At 41.0% G+C, this 13848-nt stretch overlaps 1 protein-coding gene across 5 annotated transcripts in view; it reads left to right on the forward strand.

The window, feature by feature from the left end:
* Nucleotides 1-927: 927 nt before the first annotated feature.
* The window catches only part of igsf9ba (immunoglobulin superfamily, member 9Ba), a 78587-nt gene continuing 65666 nt past the window's right edge, over nt 928-13848 (forward strand). For 4 of the 5 annotated variants that reach the window (XM_044119178.1, XM_044119180.1, XM_044119179.1 and 1 more), the window contains exon 1: nt 984-1350. In XM_044119178.1, coding sequence (XP_043975113.1) covers nt 1287-1350 — 64 coding nt within the window. In that variant the 5' untranslated portion in view covers nt 984-1286. Of the gene's footprint in view, nt 1351-13848 lie in introns of all 5 variants that reach the window. The other variant, XM_044119181.1, reaches the window with a different exon arrangement.

The following is a 13848-nucleotide window of genomic DNA, read 5'->3' on the forward strand; positions in this document are numbered from 1 at the left end:
AAAAAAAAAGAAAAAAAAAAAAAAAGAACAACTCCTACTTAACCTACATCCACAAAAAGAGAAAAAAGACAAATCACCTGCACGGTTTTGTTTTAGTTACGGCAGCAGGCGGCCCCCTAAACGGTGTGAGATCTGAGCAGCCGGAGGCGCATGGGTCCTCGGTGGCCATGCAGGAAGAAAGAAATCTGAGGCAGCCTCATCAGCCCAACCATGTCTGCGCAGTGGGGCCGTCGAGGGAAAAGAAAACAAGGAAAACCATATTGCATGTGTCGCCACACCCATCACACGCAGCCAGACGTGGAGGGAAAGAGGTGGGGGGCGAAAAAAATATATATAAAAATAAAAATAAAAACATTAAACACTTTTCGATCGGCGACATGACACTATAGTGGAAGGCTGCGGATGAGTCACCACCACCACCACCACCACCATCATCATCATCATCATCATCATCATCATCATCATCATCATCATCATCATCATCATCACCACCACCACCATCATCATCAGCAGCAGCAGCACCAACATCAGCATCCTTCCATCACTGGTCTAGCAAAAGCGAAAAAAAAAAAACAACAAAAAAAAAATAAACCGTTGACATGCTGATGATGCTGTGGAGATGCTATGGCGCACGTGGGGGCCCCCGTTTTAAAGGAGCGGTATTTACAGATGTTGAACGCCGGCAATGCGCATGATACTGCGGCTCCCGCTTTTACACTACGGCACGCTCCAACTCACCTTGAATCGGAACGCTCCTCCGGGTTCGTCATGCGGGGCGGAGGGAGGAAGAGAGAGGTGGAAGGGGGGCTAGCGAGGTAGGGTGCGGAGACAGCCAATACACGCCCCAAAGCCTCAATCGGCAACCAATCCGGTGGCGGAAGAGGCGGACCTGTTGGCTTTTTGCATTCTCACACTTGGTTTCACTATGCGCTCGTAAAAGAGAGACAGAGTGAGAAGGAGAGAGAGAGAGAGAGAGAGAGAGAGAGTAGAGAGCGGAGGAGAGAGGGAGGAAAAGGAAAAGGGGAAAAAAAACGGCTCCGTGTCTACTACAAACGCGGCGGTGCAGGTGCTCTGTCTCTTCGGGAGAGGATGCGGATGGAAGGACGGGGGAGGGAAGAAGAAGAAGAAGAAGGGATGAAGGCAAAGCAGCGCCGCGGGGAGAGAGACTGAGAGACGTGAAATGAAAAAGGGGCTTGCGCCGAAGAGTCCGAGAGGTGCAAGGTCGAATATGAGAAATTGGTCGAACGGGGCACTTTGCGTGGTAATAGCTGGTCGGCAATAGTACTATGATTTGGTATGTGGCCACTCTGATAGCAAGTGTATTCAGCACCAGAGGAACGGCCGCTCAAGGTGAGTTGAAGTGCGATATATTTTCTCTTCAAGCCGCGCGTGCATGACATCCCCCCGCCCCCCGCACCTTCATTTTTTATTTTTTTTTTCTGTGGAGATTATTATTACTCATTCCTCCCCGCGAGTCCGATAATAGGAGCTGGAGCGGCGTCTCGTTCACCTCCCATTAAAGTTCGGCTTACAACCGCGCGGCTCCTCACAGCAGCTGCATTTTGCAACCATTACAGATCATAACAAAAGCTCGCCTGACTGATGCGGCTGCTGGGTTAGGCCGGTGTGTGTGTGTGTCTGTGTGAATGTGTCTGGTGTGCGCGTATGCCTGCGTGAGTGCGTGTACGTGTGCGTGAGGCGCATTTGTGCAGCCTGGAGGGTAACGAATCCGCCGCCGCTGAAGGGGAAATGTGTGCATTTGTATTATAGCCAAGCAGTCCCATTTGAGTTCTCCAGAGAGGGGTGTGACCACCGGTCTCAGCCCTCCAGATGGGGGACGGGGGGGGGGGGGTGAGTAGCTAAATAATGCATCACGTGTCAGACGAAATGCATTCTTGAATTTGATGGAGCTCACTGCCGCATGCACAGAACCGAAATGCAGGATTTCACACTATAAAAGAGCAGGAGGAGGTAGAAGGAAAGAGGGAAGAGGAGGAGAAATAGGAGGAAGAGGAGGAGGGGGGGTCAGAGTGTGGCGTGCGTGATGCACCGCCGCATGCTCGGCCCCTGTGCTGATCTAAGAGCTTCAGAGAAATACTCACATTGCTCCACAAACCCCTGTGCAAAATAAATAAATAAATAAGAAGAAGGAAGAAAAAACTGCACAGTGTCCATTTTGCTCAGATTTGCCTCAGATCTGCTCTCTTGTTGACCCATGTACTTACTTAACCTTGCTTTTCCACTGGCGCCCAGATGAGGGAGACATGTGCCCAGTCTGTCGCCTGGTAACCGATCCCAATGACCCCCACCAACACACACACACACACACACACACACACACACGCACACGCGTACCCAGTCATAGCTGCACTTGCTTACAGGTGTTGGCCACTATGCTGGGATACCAGCCAAAGGAGTTAGCAGCGGGGGAAAAAAATACATAAATAAACAACACAGTGTATCTACGGTGACTCTTTAAGGCAAAAAAATGTCAATTCTGGATTACATTTAAGGAAGTGGGTGCAAATGAATGACCAATCACAACGTCTTACAGTCACATCTTGTTGTTTCACTTGGATTCTATGTGACGAAATGGTGCGTCACAGGAGGGAGATCATTTCCAATTTCAAGCATAAATCCAGAAAGTGTGATGTCCGTTTGTGATCGGCCCTCCGTTGTGGTGGAACCACTTTGAAACGCTCGTCTTTGCGAAGCGGTTTAAGCTCGGTTGGATTAGCATGAAGCTACTGCGGACATCATTCGGATCTTCTTAAATAGATTAAGACCTTGGATTCAAGATAGCGTCCTACTGAGGATGTTATTTTTTTTAGCCGTCCTTCCAGGGTTACCTTATATTTCCATCCTTGCGTTACCTCAGATGATGCTGCCAATGCCAGGTTTCATAACGGAAATGGTGTGTCATCTAGCTTCTTATACCTGGTTGCTGTGCCCACAATGAGTTGCTTGTGGCAATAGTGGCTAATAGTTGACCTGTGATTTTTTTCTTTTTGCTTGTTCCGTGCTGCATCCACTCTCTGAAGATGGGTAGAAATGGGTAAAGATTAAATCTGAGCCTGTTTCAAGCTCAGATTTACTAATATCCTCTCAGAAATATCTCTGGTTTTCCGCAGAACATCTAGGTCCACGTTGAGGTTTAATTGCGGCCAGGTTGTTTTCTAAGCATGTGGCTGCTGAAGGCAACGGGTGATGCTGGATTTTACTTAAAGGTATCACAGTAATAGGGGGAGAGATGTTGGTTTTCCACAGAAAACGTGAAAACACAAAGTCTTATCAAGTATATTCATCTAGTTTCTTGTGCAAATACCTTAAGATGCTAGAAGTAAGACAAATTTTATGTAACTTTTTATCAAGATATATGAGCTGGATTTCAACAGAAGTCTTTAATGTGGATAAAAACTAGCTCCACATGGGCTCTTTATAAATAATAATAAAAAAAATATACCAGTGGAGCTAGTTTTTTTTTTCACCTCAATATTCAAGAATTATTGACATAAAACAAGCTCCTTTTTCAAGTGTACTAAGATATTTTCACTAGAAAGTAGACAAAACACAACAAGAAAAAAACAGTCTGTGAGACTCAGTGTTTTTGTGGTGAAGTTTGTGGCTGAAATTTTTTTTAAAAAGTTCACCAATACATCAATATCAGCCGGGGCTTGCAAAAGAAAATAACTAAAATCTTATTTGTAAACAGCTCTAGGGGGTGCAGTTCATAGCAAATTAGTTAATCCTATTATAAGAGACATAATATTTACATCAATTTGTTTATCTCACTTTTGGCAGGAAAGCCAGTGAGTCCCAAAAACTCCTCGAGTTTTTTTTCCTTTTCTTCTTTTGACCAGTTTTTTCATCTATACAGTCACTTTACCTTTCAGAATTCGTAACATTTTCTAGGCTATTAAATGGTTTTGACTGTGTGAACAGAAGATTTTTGTTCTCCGTGTTCAAATCTGAATTTGCTCCATAACAGGAAAAAAAAAGAAAAAGAAAAAGAAAAACTGAAAAAAAGGAAAGTGAGATCAGGGCAGCTCAGCTCAGTTGAAACTTGGCTGCTTTGTGTGGAGTGGTATTTCGCTTGGTGTGCACTTTGCTCTGTGTCAGGCATAAACAAAGGATCAGGAGATCTACAAATAAATGTTCTTTCTCCAGAAAATAACATCTGAATCTGGCTCAAACGCTCTGAAACAGCGTGACGTTGTGTTTGCATAGATTATATTAGTGCATAAATGTACACTGTAGTGTATTTGTAGAAGTTGGATTTTCTGTCCTGAATTTTTTTTCACTTAAGAACAGTGAATACATGAGAGTTTTAGTAATGCTTTCTGCCTTACCTGTTGCGACAGAAGATTCAGATTTTACCCATTTCTGGGATTTCTTCAATAATTAAACGATAAATCCATTCAATTCATTGAAACAAACATTTACTTTACCTAAAAAATACATTTCGGATTTATTAACATATGTAAGCATGTGCACCAAGCTATATGTTCCTTACTTTTGTCTCTTTCTCTATAACCAAAGTGTTTGCCAAAAAAAAGGAGTAATGAAAAAAAAGGAGCAAGTTTCCATTTTGACTCATTTTAAAAACAGGGAAAAACACCAGATTTTCTGACATTTGACCTGCTAATAGAAACTTATTTAACTGGTTCAATCATGTTTAATCTGGTTTTTACTGTTCTTGACCAGAGTTTCACTGTGTTCGCCAACATATTCACTGTCCTTGACAGTTTCAGTTCATTTTAACATACACTGCCTGGCCAAAATAAAAGTCGCCACCTGGATTTAACTAAGCAAATTGGTACAAGCCTCCTATTGGATAAGTACTGTATAGGCGATTATCTTTCAGCTGGCAACAAGTTATCTAACCCCAGCTGATGCAATGAGTAACTCCTCATTTCTTAAACAACCGTGGCAAAAGACACATCCTGTGGTCGTGGAAAAGACGTTAGTCTGTTTAAGAAGGGTCAAATCATTGGTATGCATCAAGGAGAGAAAACATCTAAGGAGATTGCAGAAACTACTAGAATTGGGTTAAAAACTGTCCAAAGCTTCATTAAAACTGGAAGGATGGTGGGGAACCATCGTCTTCCAGGATTCATCGGGCTCAAATTGTGAAAGAGTGGTTCAGGAAGCATGAGACATCTTTTTCACACATGGATTGGCCACCACAGAGTCCAGACATTAACCCCAATGAGAATCTTTGGGATGTGCTGGAGAAGGCTTTGTGCAGTGGTCAGACTCTCCCATCATCAATACAAGATCTTGGTGAAAAATTAATGCAACACTGGATGGAAATCAATCTTGTGACACTGCAGAAGCTTATTGAAACAATGCCATAGCGAATGCGGGCTGTAATCAAAGCTAAAGGCGGTCCAACAAAATATTAGAGAGTGTGACCATTTTTTGGTGGCAACCTTTTTTTTGGCCAGGCAGTGTATAAAGAACCTTCTTAGACTGTTATGCTTTAAATGTAAGATATGTACAAATTTAATGGCTTAAGTTAAATATGAAATCAATTTTAACATAGATCACCTGACTTCAACTTCTTCTTAAGCTTCTGTTTTTATCCAAATTTTAAAAGACCAATTTTTTAAGCAAAAGATCCTTAATTATGAGCTTTGCAACAAAGAAGGAGCTGGATTTGAACAACATATCAGCCTTTTGGATTTTAGCTACTTAAATGTTGAATTTTGAGCCATTATTATGAGATGTTTTGCTAGTTTGCAGGAAAGGGGATAAATTATTTTCAACTGTGCTGATTGCATCACGAGGAGAGGTGCACCCAGCATGGTATTGTTGGCAGATTTCCCCATCCAGATTATATTCGTATACACATGTTATGCCACCCTAAACCTGACACTGATCACCCCTATAAACATTTTCTGAGGGTGCCATTTGAGCCGAACTTGAGATGCTTCTTTAACTCATCTGATTTATATTCAGTCCTGACTTGCTTGGATCTGTGCAGTAGAGGTGGAGCTATCAATCCAAAATATCAATAATATCCATACCAAGTCGGTATCGTTATCAGACAGATACAAGTGTGGCAAGATTGATACTATACTTTCAAATTCTCTCCTGAAATTTTGTTTTATTTTTGGATCCTAGTTTCTTAAAAATCCAAAGGATTTTGTTTCAATTTGCTTCCAAATGATAACATTTTTACACTTTGTTTATTTAGGAAAGAAAATGCACACAAATCATGTTGATATGTTATTAAAAGTATCTTGTGGATCCCTGCAAACTTTGTCCAAATTCTGTTGTGGGCCTGAACAAAAATAATTCACAGGAAAACCACAAAAACACCAGAATGTCACAAGTTTGATTATTTATCGAGCTTAAAAAGTATCGGCATCAGTATTGTATCGCTGATCGATATCAAAACATGCAGTACCACACACCGTTAATGTGCAGTGTGAAAGATAGAAAAGTAGACAGCAACTGTGTCATAATAGTTTTTGCATTTATAAAGCCTAAACTCCTGTGCGTAAACCATTTTTCTGAAACGCTACGAATAAAAACATGTTAGCATTTCTCCTGAGACCGAAGAAGGCACCTTCCAAGGAACTGCAGCACTAATTCAGGCTGTTTCAGGAACTCCACTGTTAGCCATGTCCGATATGCAGACAGTGATGTATATCGCTCGGGTATGAGCTGCCACTTCCAGTAAATGCACATTCAAAGACTTTGTTGTATGCCAAGTGCCCATCAGGGAAGAAACATATGCTAAGAGAGACCCAGGGTTAGTCCAACAAAGGCAGCAGTGACTTGGCAGCAGATTGAGGTGAAGCAGGACGGACGCCAACGGTAGTATAGAAGTAATTAAACGTCATCGACGGGTGGAATATTTGAAGTATTTTTGCTCAGTCACGAGTTCTTTCACTCACCATCGCACCGAGATTTGATGTTACCTCAGCACACATCAATTTAGCTTCAGTTTTTATCTTAAGAACTGTGTTTTTAGAGTGTCAAATGACCTTGGTTGACTCTCTATTTTGTCCCTTCTTATAAGCACGTCCTATATTTTTATCTGTTGTGAGCAGCCAAATTATTGTCAAGAGCCTTCACCTCATCTACACGCATGATCTAATGTTGAAGTTCTTTGCGATTTGTAACTTTTTTTTTTTAAAGGTTTTATTGGCTCTAGTGGCCTTTATTTGATAGTTAATTGACAGGAAAGTGGGTAATGAGAGAAGGGGGAAGACATGCGGCAAAGGTCGCCAGGCCGGGAATCGAACCTGCGACGGCCGCGTCGAGGACTAAGGCCTTCCTATGTGGGCCGTGCTCAACCCCGCGCCACCACAGCACATCCCTGTGATTTGTAACTTTTAATGATATCCGGAAGACACAGATCTGATGTCTGTAGGTCTTTACCGGTTTGCTGTTGTTTGATGACTGCTTTACTGTTTCAAATGTCAAATAGAAATTTGGACTGTGCTTGGGAAATTTCATTTTAAAATTGTCACTGTTTTTATGAATCAGAAGGATAGAGTCATTTTTCAAACGTTTTTATAGATTTGGGGGTTTAGTATAGTTGTTATGAAATTACGGTAGTATTTCAAGCAGGAATTTTCTCCTGACATTTTTCTCACATTTACATTTGACAGTTTTGCGATGTTGACTTTGTTTCTATTTTCAAGGCTAGAAAAGCCTCTTTCCTTGGTCTTTTCTTCTTCTTTTGCCTTTTTCTAATTTAAAGATAGCCATTCAACTAGCAGTAAGGTCATTTGCACAGTTTTAAAACACATTGATTCCCAGCTTTGAAAGTCAGTTGTCATGGATACCATCAAGGGTTTTGATAGTTTTTAAATGCTGGAGTGTGACTTTAATTCTTCACCAGAACTTTTACTTGTTTTCATTTGTTTTTTTACTCAACAAAAACTATTTTATTTATTAAATTTTTCTGTATTATGGCATTAAGTAATAATTGTATTGTTTGAATTCATAACCTTTAAAAACCACGGTGTACCTTGAGATATGCATAACATATTATCTGAATCTTTATTTCCATTTAAAAAGGTGCAATGTACTGTAGTGGGCATTTTTGAAAAAAAAAATACATAAGATAAACATTTATTTTAAACTGAAATAGTTTGAAATTCTTCAAATATGACAGATTTTATAATCTATTTTTTTTTTTACTTTTTTTTTGTTCATCCCAAAATACGATCTAAGTCCAAAATGGGACCGGACTGTTTTCCAACCAGTTTCTCAGACATGAACCCAAGCTCTCCCTCTCAAATTCTCTGTGCTCTTTTTTTTTTTTTTTTTTCTTTTTTATCTCGCTATGCTTTATTTTATCACGATCGTGAGAGTAAAGCTTAGTAATGAGCTTAGGAGAAAGGCTGTGCTCAAGCTGCGGATGGCAGACTCTCAGTGCTGGGCATCTGCCAGCTCTCTCTGGCAGTGCCACCCTCCATCCCCCCTTTACCTCTTCCTCCCTCCCCCCACATCCCCTCTCTGCCTTCCTCTTCCTCAGCCAGTCCGGTCCCGGCGGAGTCCTCTTTGCAAATAGAGCCTGCAGCATTCTGGGAAAGCCACATTCAGATCATGTGGTTCTGGTTAGACGGACTAACTCAAAATCCTCTTCAGTTGTAGCTCTTGCAGCTGGACACAAGTTGTAATGTGTCCTACATTGTAGATTTTTTGATCGGCACAATATATAAAAAATAATAAAATATTAAATTCCCTTCTCACCCACCGCGGGTGGTGATTCTTCTTCCTCTTAGCTCGGGTCCTCTACCAGAGGCCTGGGAGCTTGAGGGTTCTGCGCAGTATCTTGGCTGTGCCTAGGACTGCACATTTCTGGACTGAGATGTCTGATGTTGTTCCTGGGATCTGTTGTAGCCACTGTTCCAGTTTGGGGGTGACTGCCCCGAGGGTCCCGATGACCACAGGCACCACTGTGGTCTTCACCTTCCAGGCCCTCTCCAGTTCCTCCCTTAGGCCCTGGTATTTCTCTAGTTTTTCATGCTCCTTTTTCCTGATGTTGCAGTCACTTGGTATTGCCACATCCACCACAACGGCTTTCCTCTGTTGTTTGTCCACCACGACTATGTCTGGTTGGTTCGCCCTCACCATTTTGTCTGTCTGGATCTGGAAGTCCCACAGGATCTTAGCTCGGTCATTCTCCACTACCTTCGGGGGTGTTTCCCACTTTGATCTTGGGGGTTCCAGTCCATATTCTGCACAGATGTTTCTGTACACTATGCCTGCCACTTGGTTGTGTCGTTCCATGTATTCTTTCCCTGCCAGTATCTTGCACCCTGCTGTTATGTGTTGGACTGTCTCAGGGGCCTCCTTGCACAACCTACACCTTGGGTCTTGTCTGGTGTGGTAGATCTGGGCCTCAATTGCTCTGGTGTTTAGGGCCTGTTCCTGGGCGGCCATGATGAGGGCCTCTGTGCTGTCCTTCAGTCCAGCTTTTTCCAGCCATTGGTAGGACTTTCTGATGTCAGCCACTTGATTGTTGCGGTGGTACATCCCATGCAGGGGCTTGTCCTCCCATGATGGTTCCTCCGGCACCTCAGGTTCTGTTCCCCATTGTTTGAGACATTCACTGAGCACATTGTCTGTTGAGGCTTTGTCCCTGATGTATCTATGGATCTTGGATGTCTCGTCTTGGATAGTGGTTCTCACACTCACTAGTCCTCTGCCTCCTTCTTTGCGGTTCGTGTAGAGTCTCAGTGTGCTGGATTTGGGGTGGAACCCTCCGTGCATTGTTAGTAGTTTCCGGGTCTTAACATCTGTGGCCTGTATGTTATATATATATATATATATATATATATATATATATATATATATATATATATATGTAGTAATATTTTTTTGCAATAGAATTATGAAACTGATGTCACACTATTCACATAAAAGCGTTGAATGTGACTTCCATCAATTTCTTTAAAACAGAGAAGTAACAATTACTCCTACTGCAAATACTATGTAAGATTTTGATTGTTTACATTTGCAATGTGGCAAAAAATATAAACATTTGCTAAATTTAGCACTTTTTTATGTCATCATCCTACTTGTTTTGGGACAGTGTTAGAACTTGGGGGCTCTCCTTCGGTTTCAGTTTATGTTTTTATAGGGTTATATTTTGGAAAAATGCTGTGGTTTTGTTACAGTAATTAATAATTTTCTAAACTAAATTTCCATAAGTCATTTTGGTAATTTTTCTACAGGTTGAAAGTGACATATATCCTCTGAACACATTTAAATTTGAATAAAATGCAATACCTTACATCTAAAGAAAAAAAATTGGATACTGTAAAAAACTTCAATATTTATATTTATTTTATTCTTGTCAAACAGTGTAACTCACAGATTCATTAAACATGGAGTGATATTCTTGTAATTTAAATAGTTTCTTGGCTCTGCAGTAATGAAAACCCAAAACTCTGTGTCTCAGATAAAAAACAGAATATTACTGAACAGCTCCCTCGCTAAACTGAAACACACATTTACAGGCGCTAACAGAAACTTGTGTTTTGTTGTGCTTTTATTTTGAAGACTATTTTTGAGGCCAACTTCCTGAGGGCTGGCTTTGGCCAATGACTTCACTTGGAGGGACTTCGGTGATCATCCACCTCATGGGGTCGGACCAAATGAGTGAAGCTGAGGGTTAAAGTGGGATGAAACTATTGTTTGATTTATTTTTTGTTGTTTTACATATTATATGTTAAGTTGGTAGTTAGTTGTGTGTGTGTTAATCATTCTTTTAGTAATTTGTGTAGCTCTGTTTGCTTAGGGCAACATCCTCCCTCCCCCCAAATTGAAATAGTGGTAGGATCTTTATCTATTGAAGCAAGATGTAGAGTAGTTGGGGAGATTTTTTTAGATATACTTTTTAAAAGATGGGTTGTTGATTTAAAGCTGCAGTTCTGCCTGCCTGTTGATGCAGTGATGCTGTGACAGAATCTGCAACTGGTGAGATGTTCGTACATGTTTTTATGAAGAAATTAAAAGGGGAAAAAACCCCCAAACATTCAGAGGTCTGGACAACTACTGTACTGTTGTTGCCCTTTTCCATCTGATTTCTGGTTTTCATCTTGTTTCGGAGCTCTACAACACAAACCTCCACAACTGCATAATGCAAATAAAAACAAAACATTTTAAAGAGAAATGTTTGTTGCACAGAATCATTGGCTGTCCCTCCTTTTTCTAGTATTACTGCATCAATGTGGCGTAGGTGTAATGGGAGCCCAGATTGCTTTGATAGCGGCACTCGGGTCATCTGTATTGTTGGGTCTGGTGTCTCACCTTCTTCACAACGCCGTATGGATTCTCTGTGTTGTTCAGGTCAGGCAAGTTTGCTGTCCAGTCGACCACAGCGCCACCGTGGTTTTTACAGCAGATTTTGGCACCTTTTGCTGAAAAAAATGAAATTGGCGTCTCCGTAAAGCTTGTCAGCAGAAGTAAGAGTGAAGTGCTCTAAAATTTCCCGATGGACAGCTACAAGAATGTTGTGTCATTCCGCTCTTCATCCTCAGTCCGAGAACATGATTTCCAAATTAAAGTACAAAGTTTTGTGTTTTGGTAGCATTTGTGGCCCTCGTCTAGGATTTGTCTGAAGTGGCTCATTGTGTGCGGAATCCAGCCTCGGTCCACTCCTTGTAAATTTTGCTTGACAATCTTCTCAAGGCTGCTCTTACTGCTGTTGCAACCTCTTTCTACCACACGTTTTTCCTTTCACTTAACTTTTTATGAACATGCTTAGATGTGGCACTCTGTGAAAAAGCTTCTTTAGTCATCAGTAGTTTACTCTACTTCCCACTCTTGTGGAGGTTGTCAGTGACTGTCTTCTAGACACGTGTCAAGTCAGCAGTCTTCCTCATGACAGTGTAGCCTACTGACCCAGACTGAGAGACTATTTAAAGGCTCCTGAAACCTCTGTGGTTAGTTAGCTGTTTAGTGGCTGACTCCATGTGGTTGTAATTTTTATCTTTATTACAATGAAATGTCCTGAAAGAAACCCCCTGATTTTGGTGTTTTGAGACACATAAGCTATTAGTATTAGCTTGCAGATAATGAAGCTTGTTTAGCTTCATAAAACAAGCTTGCTTAGCTTGTTTCTGCAGCAGCTTGTAGCTACAGAAAAGCTACTGTTTGACTGTAGCTTCTCTGCAAGCTACAGTCAAAATAAAAGCTTGGAGGGAAAATAAAGTTAATTAAAAATGATTTAAAGTATTTGTATGGGAAACTCGTCCAAAATGTTCTGCTGTGTTTCACTAGCTTTTAAAACCAAAGAGAAAATGATTGAGGTCACATTCTAAACTGTCTTTAGCATCCTGTGTTAGCAATTAGCACCAGGTGCGGGAGCATTATTTGTTTGTTTTTTGATAGACGATATAATTTGTAACCCTACTCTGAGTTTTATGAAAGGTTGCCAACAGTTTCATCATCAGTATGTTCTGTGATAAATAGAGGCTGTGAGCTCAAAATCAACACAGAGCAGAGCTAATCTTCGCTACACTGCTTAGACTTTCCCAGTAAGGGCTAAATTTCTTGCTGTCTGTTTTGTTCACACGTGTGTTGCCTTGACATGGAAAAATAGCCTTTATTTCAATATACTGAGGGTCTTGCATCGCGTTGCTTCTCTGGTCTTTATTTTTTGTTAAGCTGATATGGACAATAACTAGCTTTGCGTGTTCTTCACTGAATAGTAACACTGAAGTGTCATTGTTCTCTGTAAACTGATAGTGCTACATATGGCTCATTCCAAAAGACTGCACTTACTTTTTTTTTAACAGCCTCAGTGTTTTTATTGCTGTTTAAAGGAATGACTTTCTAATGAGGCTTATCTTTCAAAAAAAATGCGGTTATGGTAGAAGGTACAAAGATTAGACTGAAACATTGTTAAAAAGTAGAAACGAACTGAAAACATACCCCAAAGAACGTTTCTGAATGTTTTCAAGATATTCTAAAGAAATAAAAGTAGATTTCAAGCTTTTGTGCACTGCTGTATGTGGGACAGCTATTATCTGAATGTCTGAGCAGCTGATGAGGAAGGCCTGTGCCGTGTTGACTTTTTCCCTCGCATGATTGTATATGATTCACTGATGCTGAATAAATAGTCTCATAAGAAGCCATAATTAGAGGAGTCGCATTAAAGCGCCAATAACCACTGTCGTAGCAATATACCTCTTGGTATAATTACTATAAAACACCTCAGCTGAAGCTTTTCTAACTCATCTAAACATCACTTTGAGGCACAATAAAAATATCTGAATTCAGCTGAGAATGAGGAATTTTTGTGCCTCGCAGCAGTCAGTGTCCAGCGATGTCTTTTGGCAAGCCAAGTTCATTTCAAACATCCCTCAATTCTTTGTGCTCTTTTCTTTTTTCCCCTGCACATTTAGTTGGGCGTCAGTAAATCCAGCGCACATCCCTGATTGAGCCTCTGCCAGTAAAGGAAACTATCAGATCTATGACACAGTTTTACTGCACTAAAGTAGACACAACAGACTCTCTCAGACTGGACTGGAAAATGATATAACAGGATTTCCAGTTCGGTTCATGTGAAATATTTAGTTCAGTGATGAATCATTGAGCTTTGACTCAAAACGTGTGGCTGTTTTAAAACGACCTCTCTCAGAAAAAAAATATAGATTAAAATAAAATGTTGGGGAAAGACAATATAATAAAGTAGCGTCCAAACCGTTTTGGACGCTACGCTAAGATCTCTGTATTCATAAAAAACATCAAGCCATAAGGTAACTTACTAATTAGTGTTTCTTCGCCTCCCCCTGTAACTCACACGTGGCACTCCAAGACTTGCTCAGTGGTTTTCTCTGAGCGGCAGACGTCTGGCTAATCGTCGGTAATACG

Source organism: Gambusia affinis, linkage group LG06, assembly GCF_019740435.1.
Source record: "Gambusia affinis linkage group LG06, SWU_Gaff_1.0, whole genome shotgun sequence".
NCBI lineage: Eukaryota > Metazoa > Chordata > Actinopteri > Cyprinodontiformes > Poeciliidae > Gambusia > Gambusia affinis.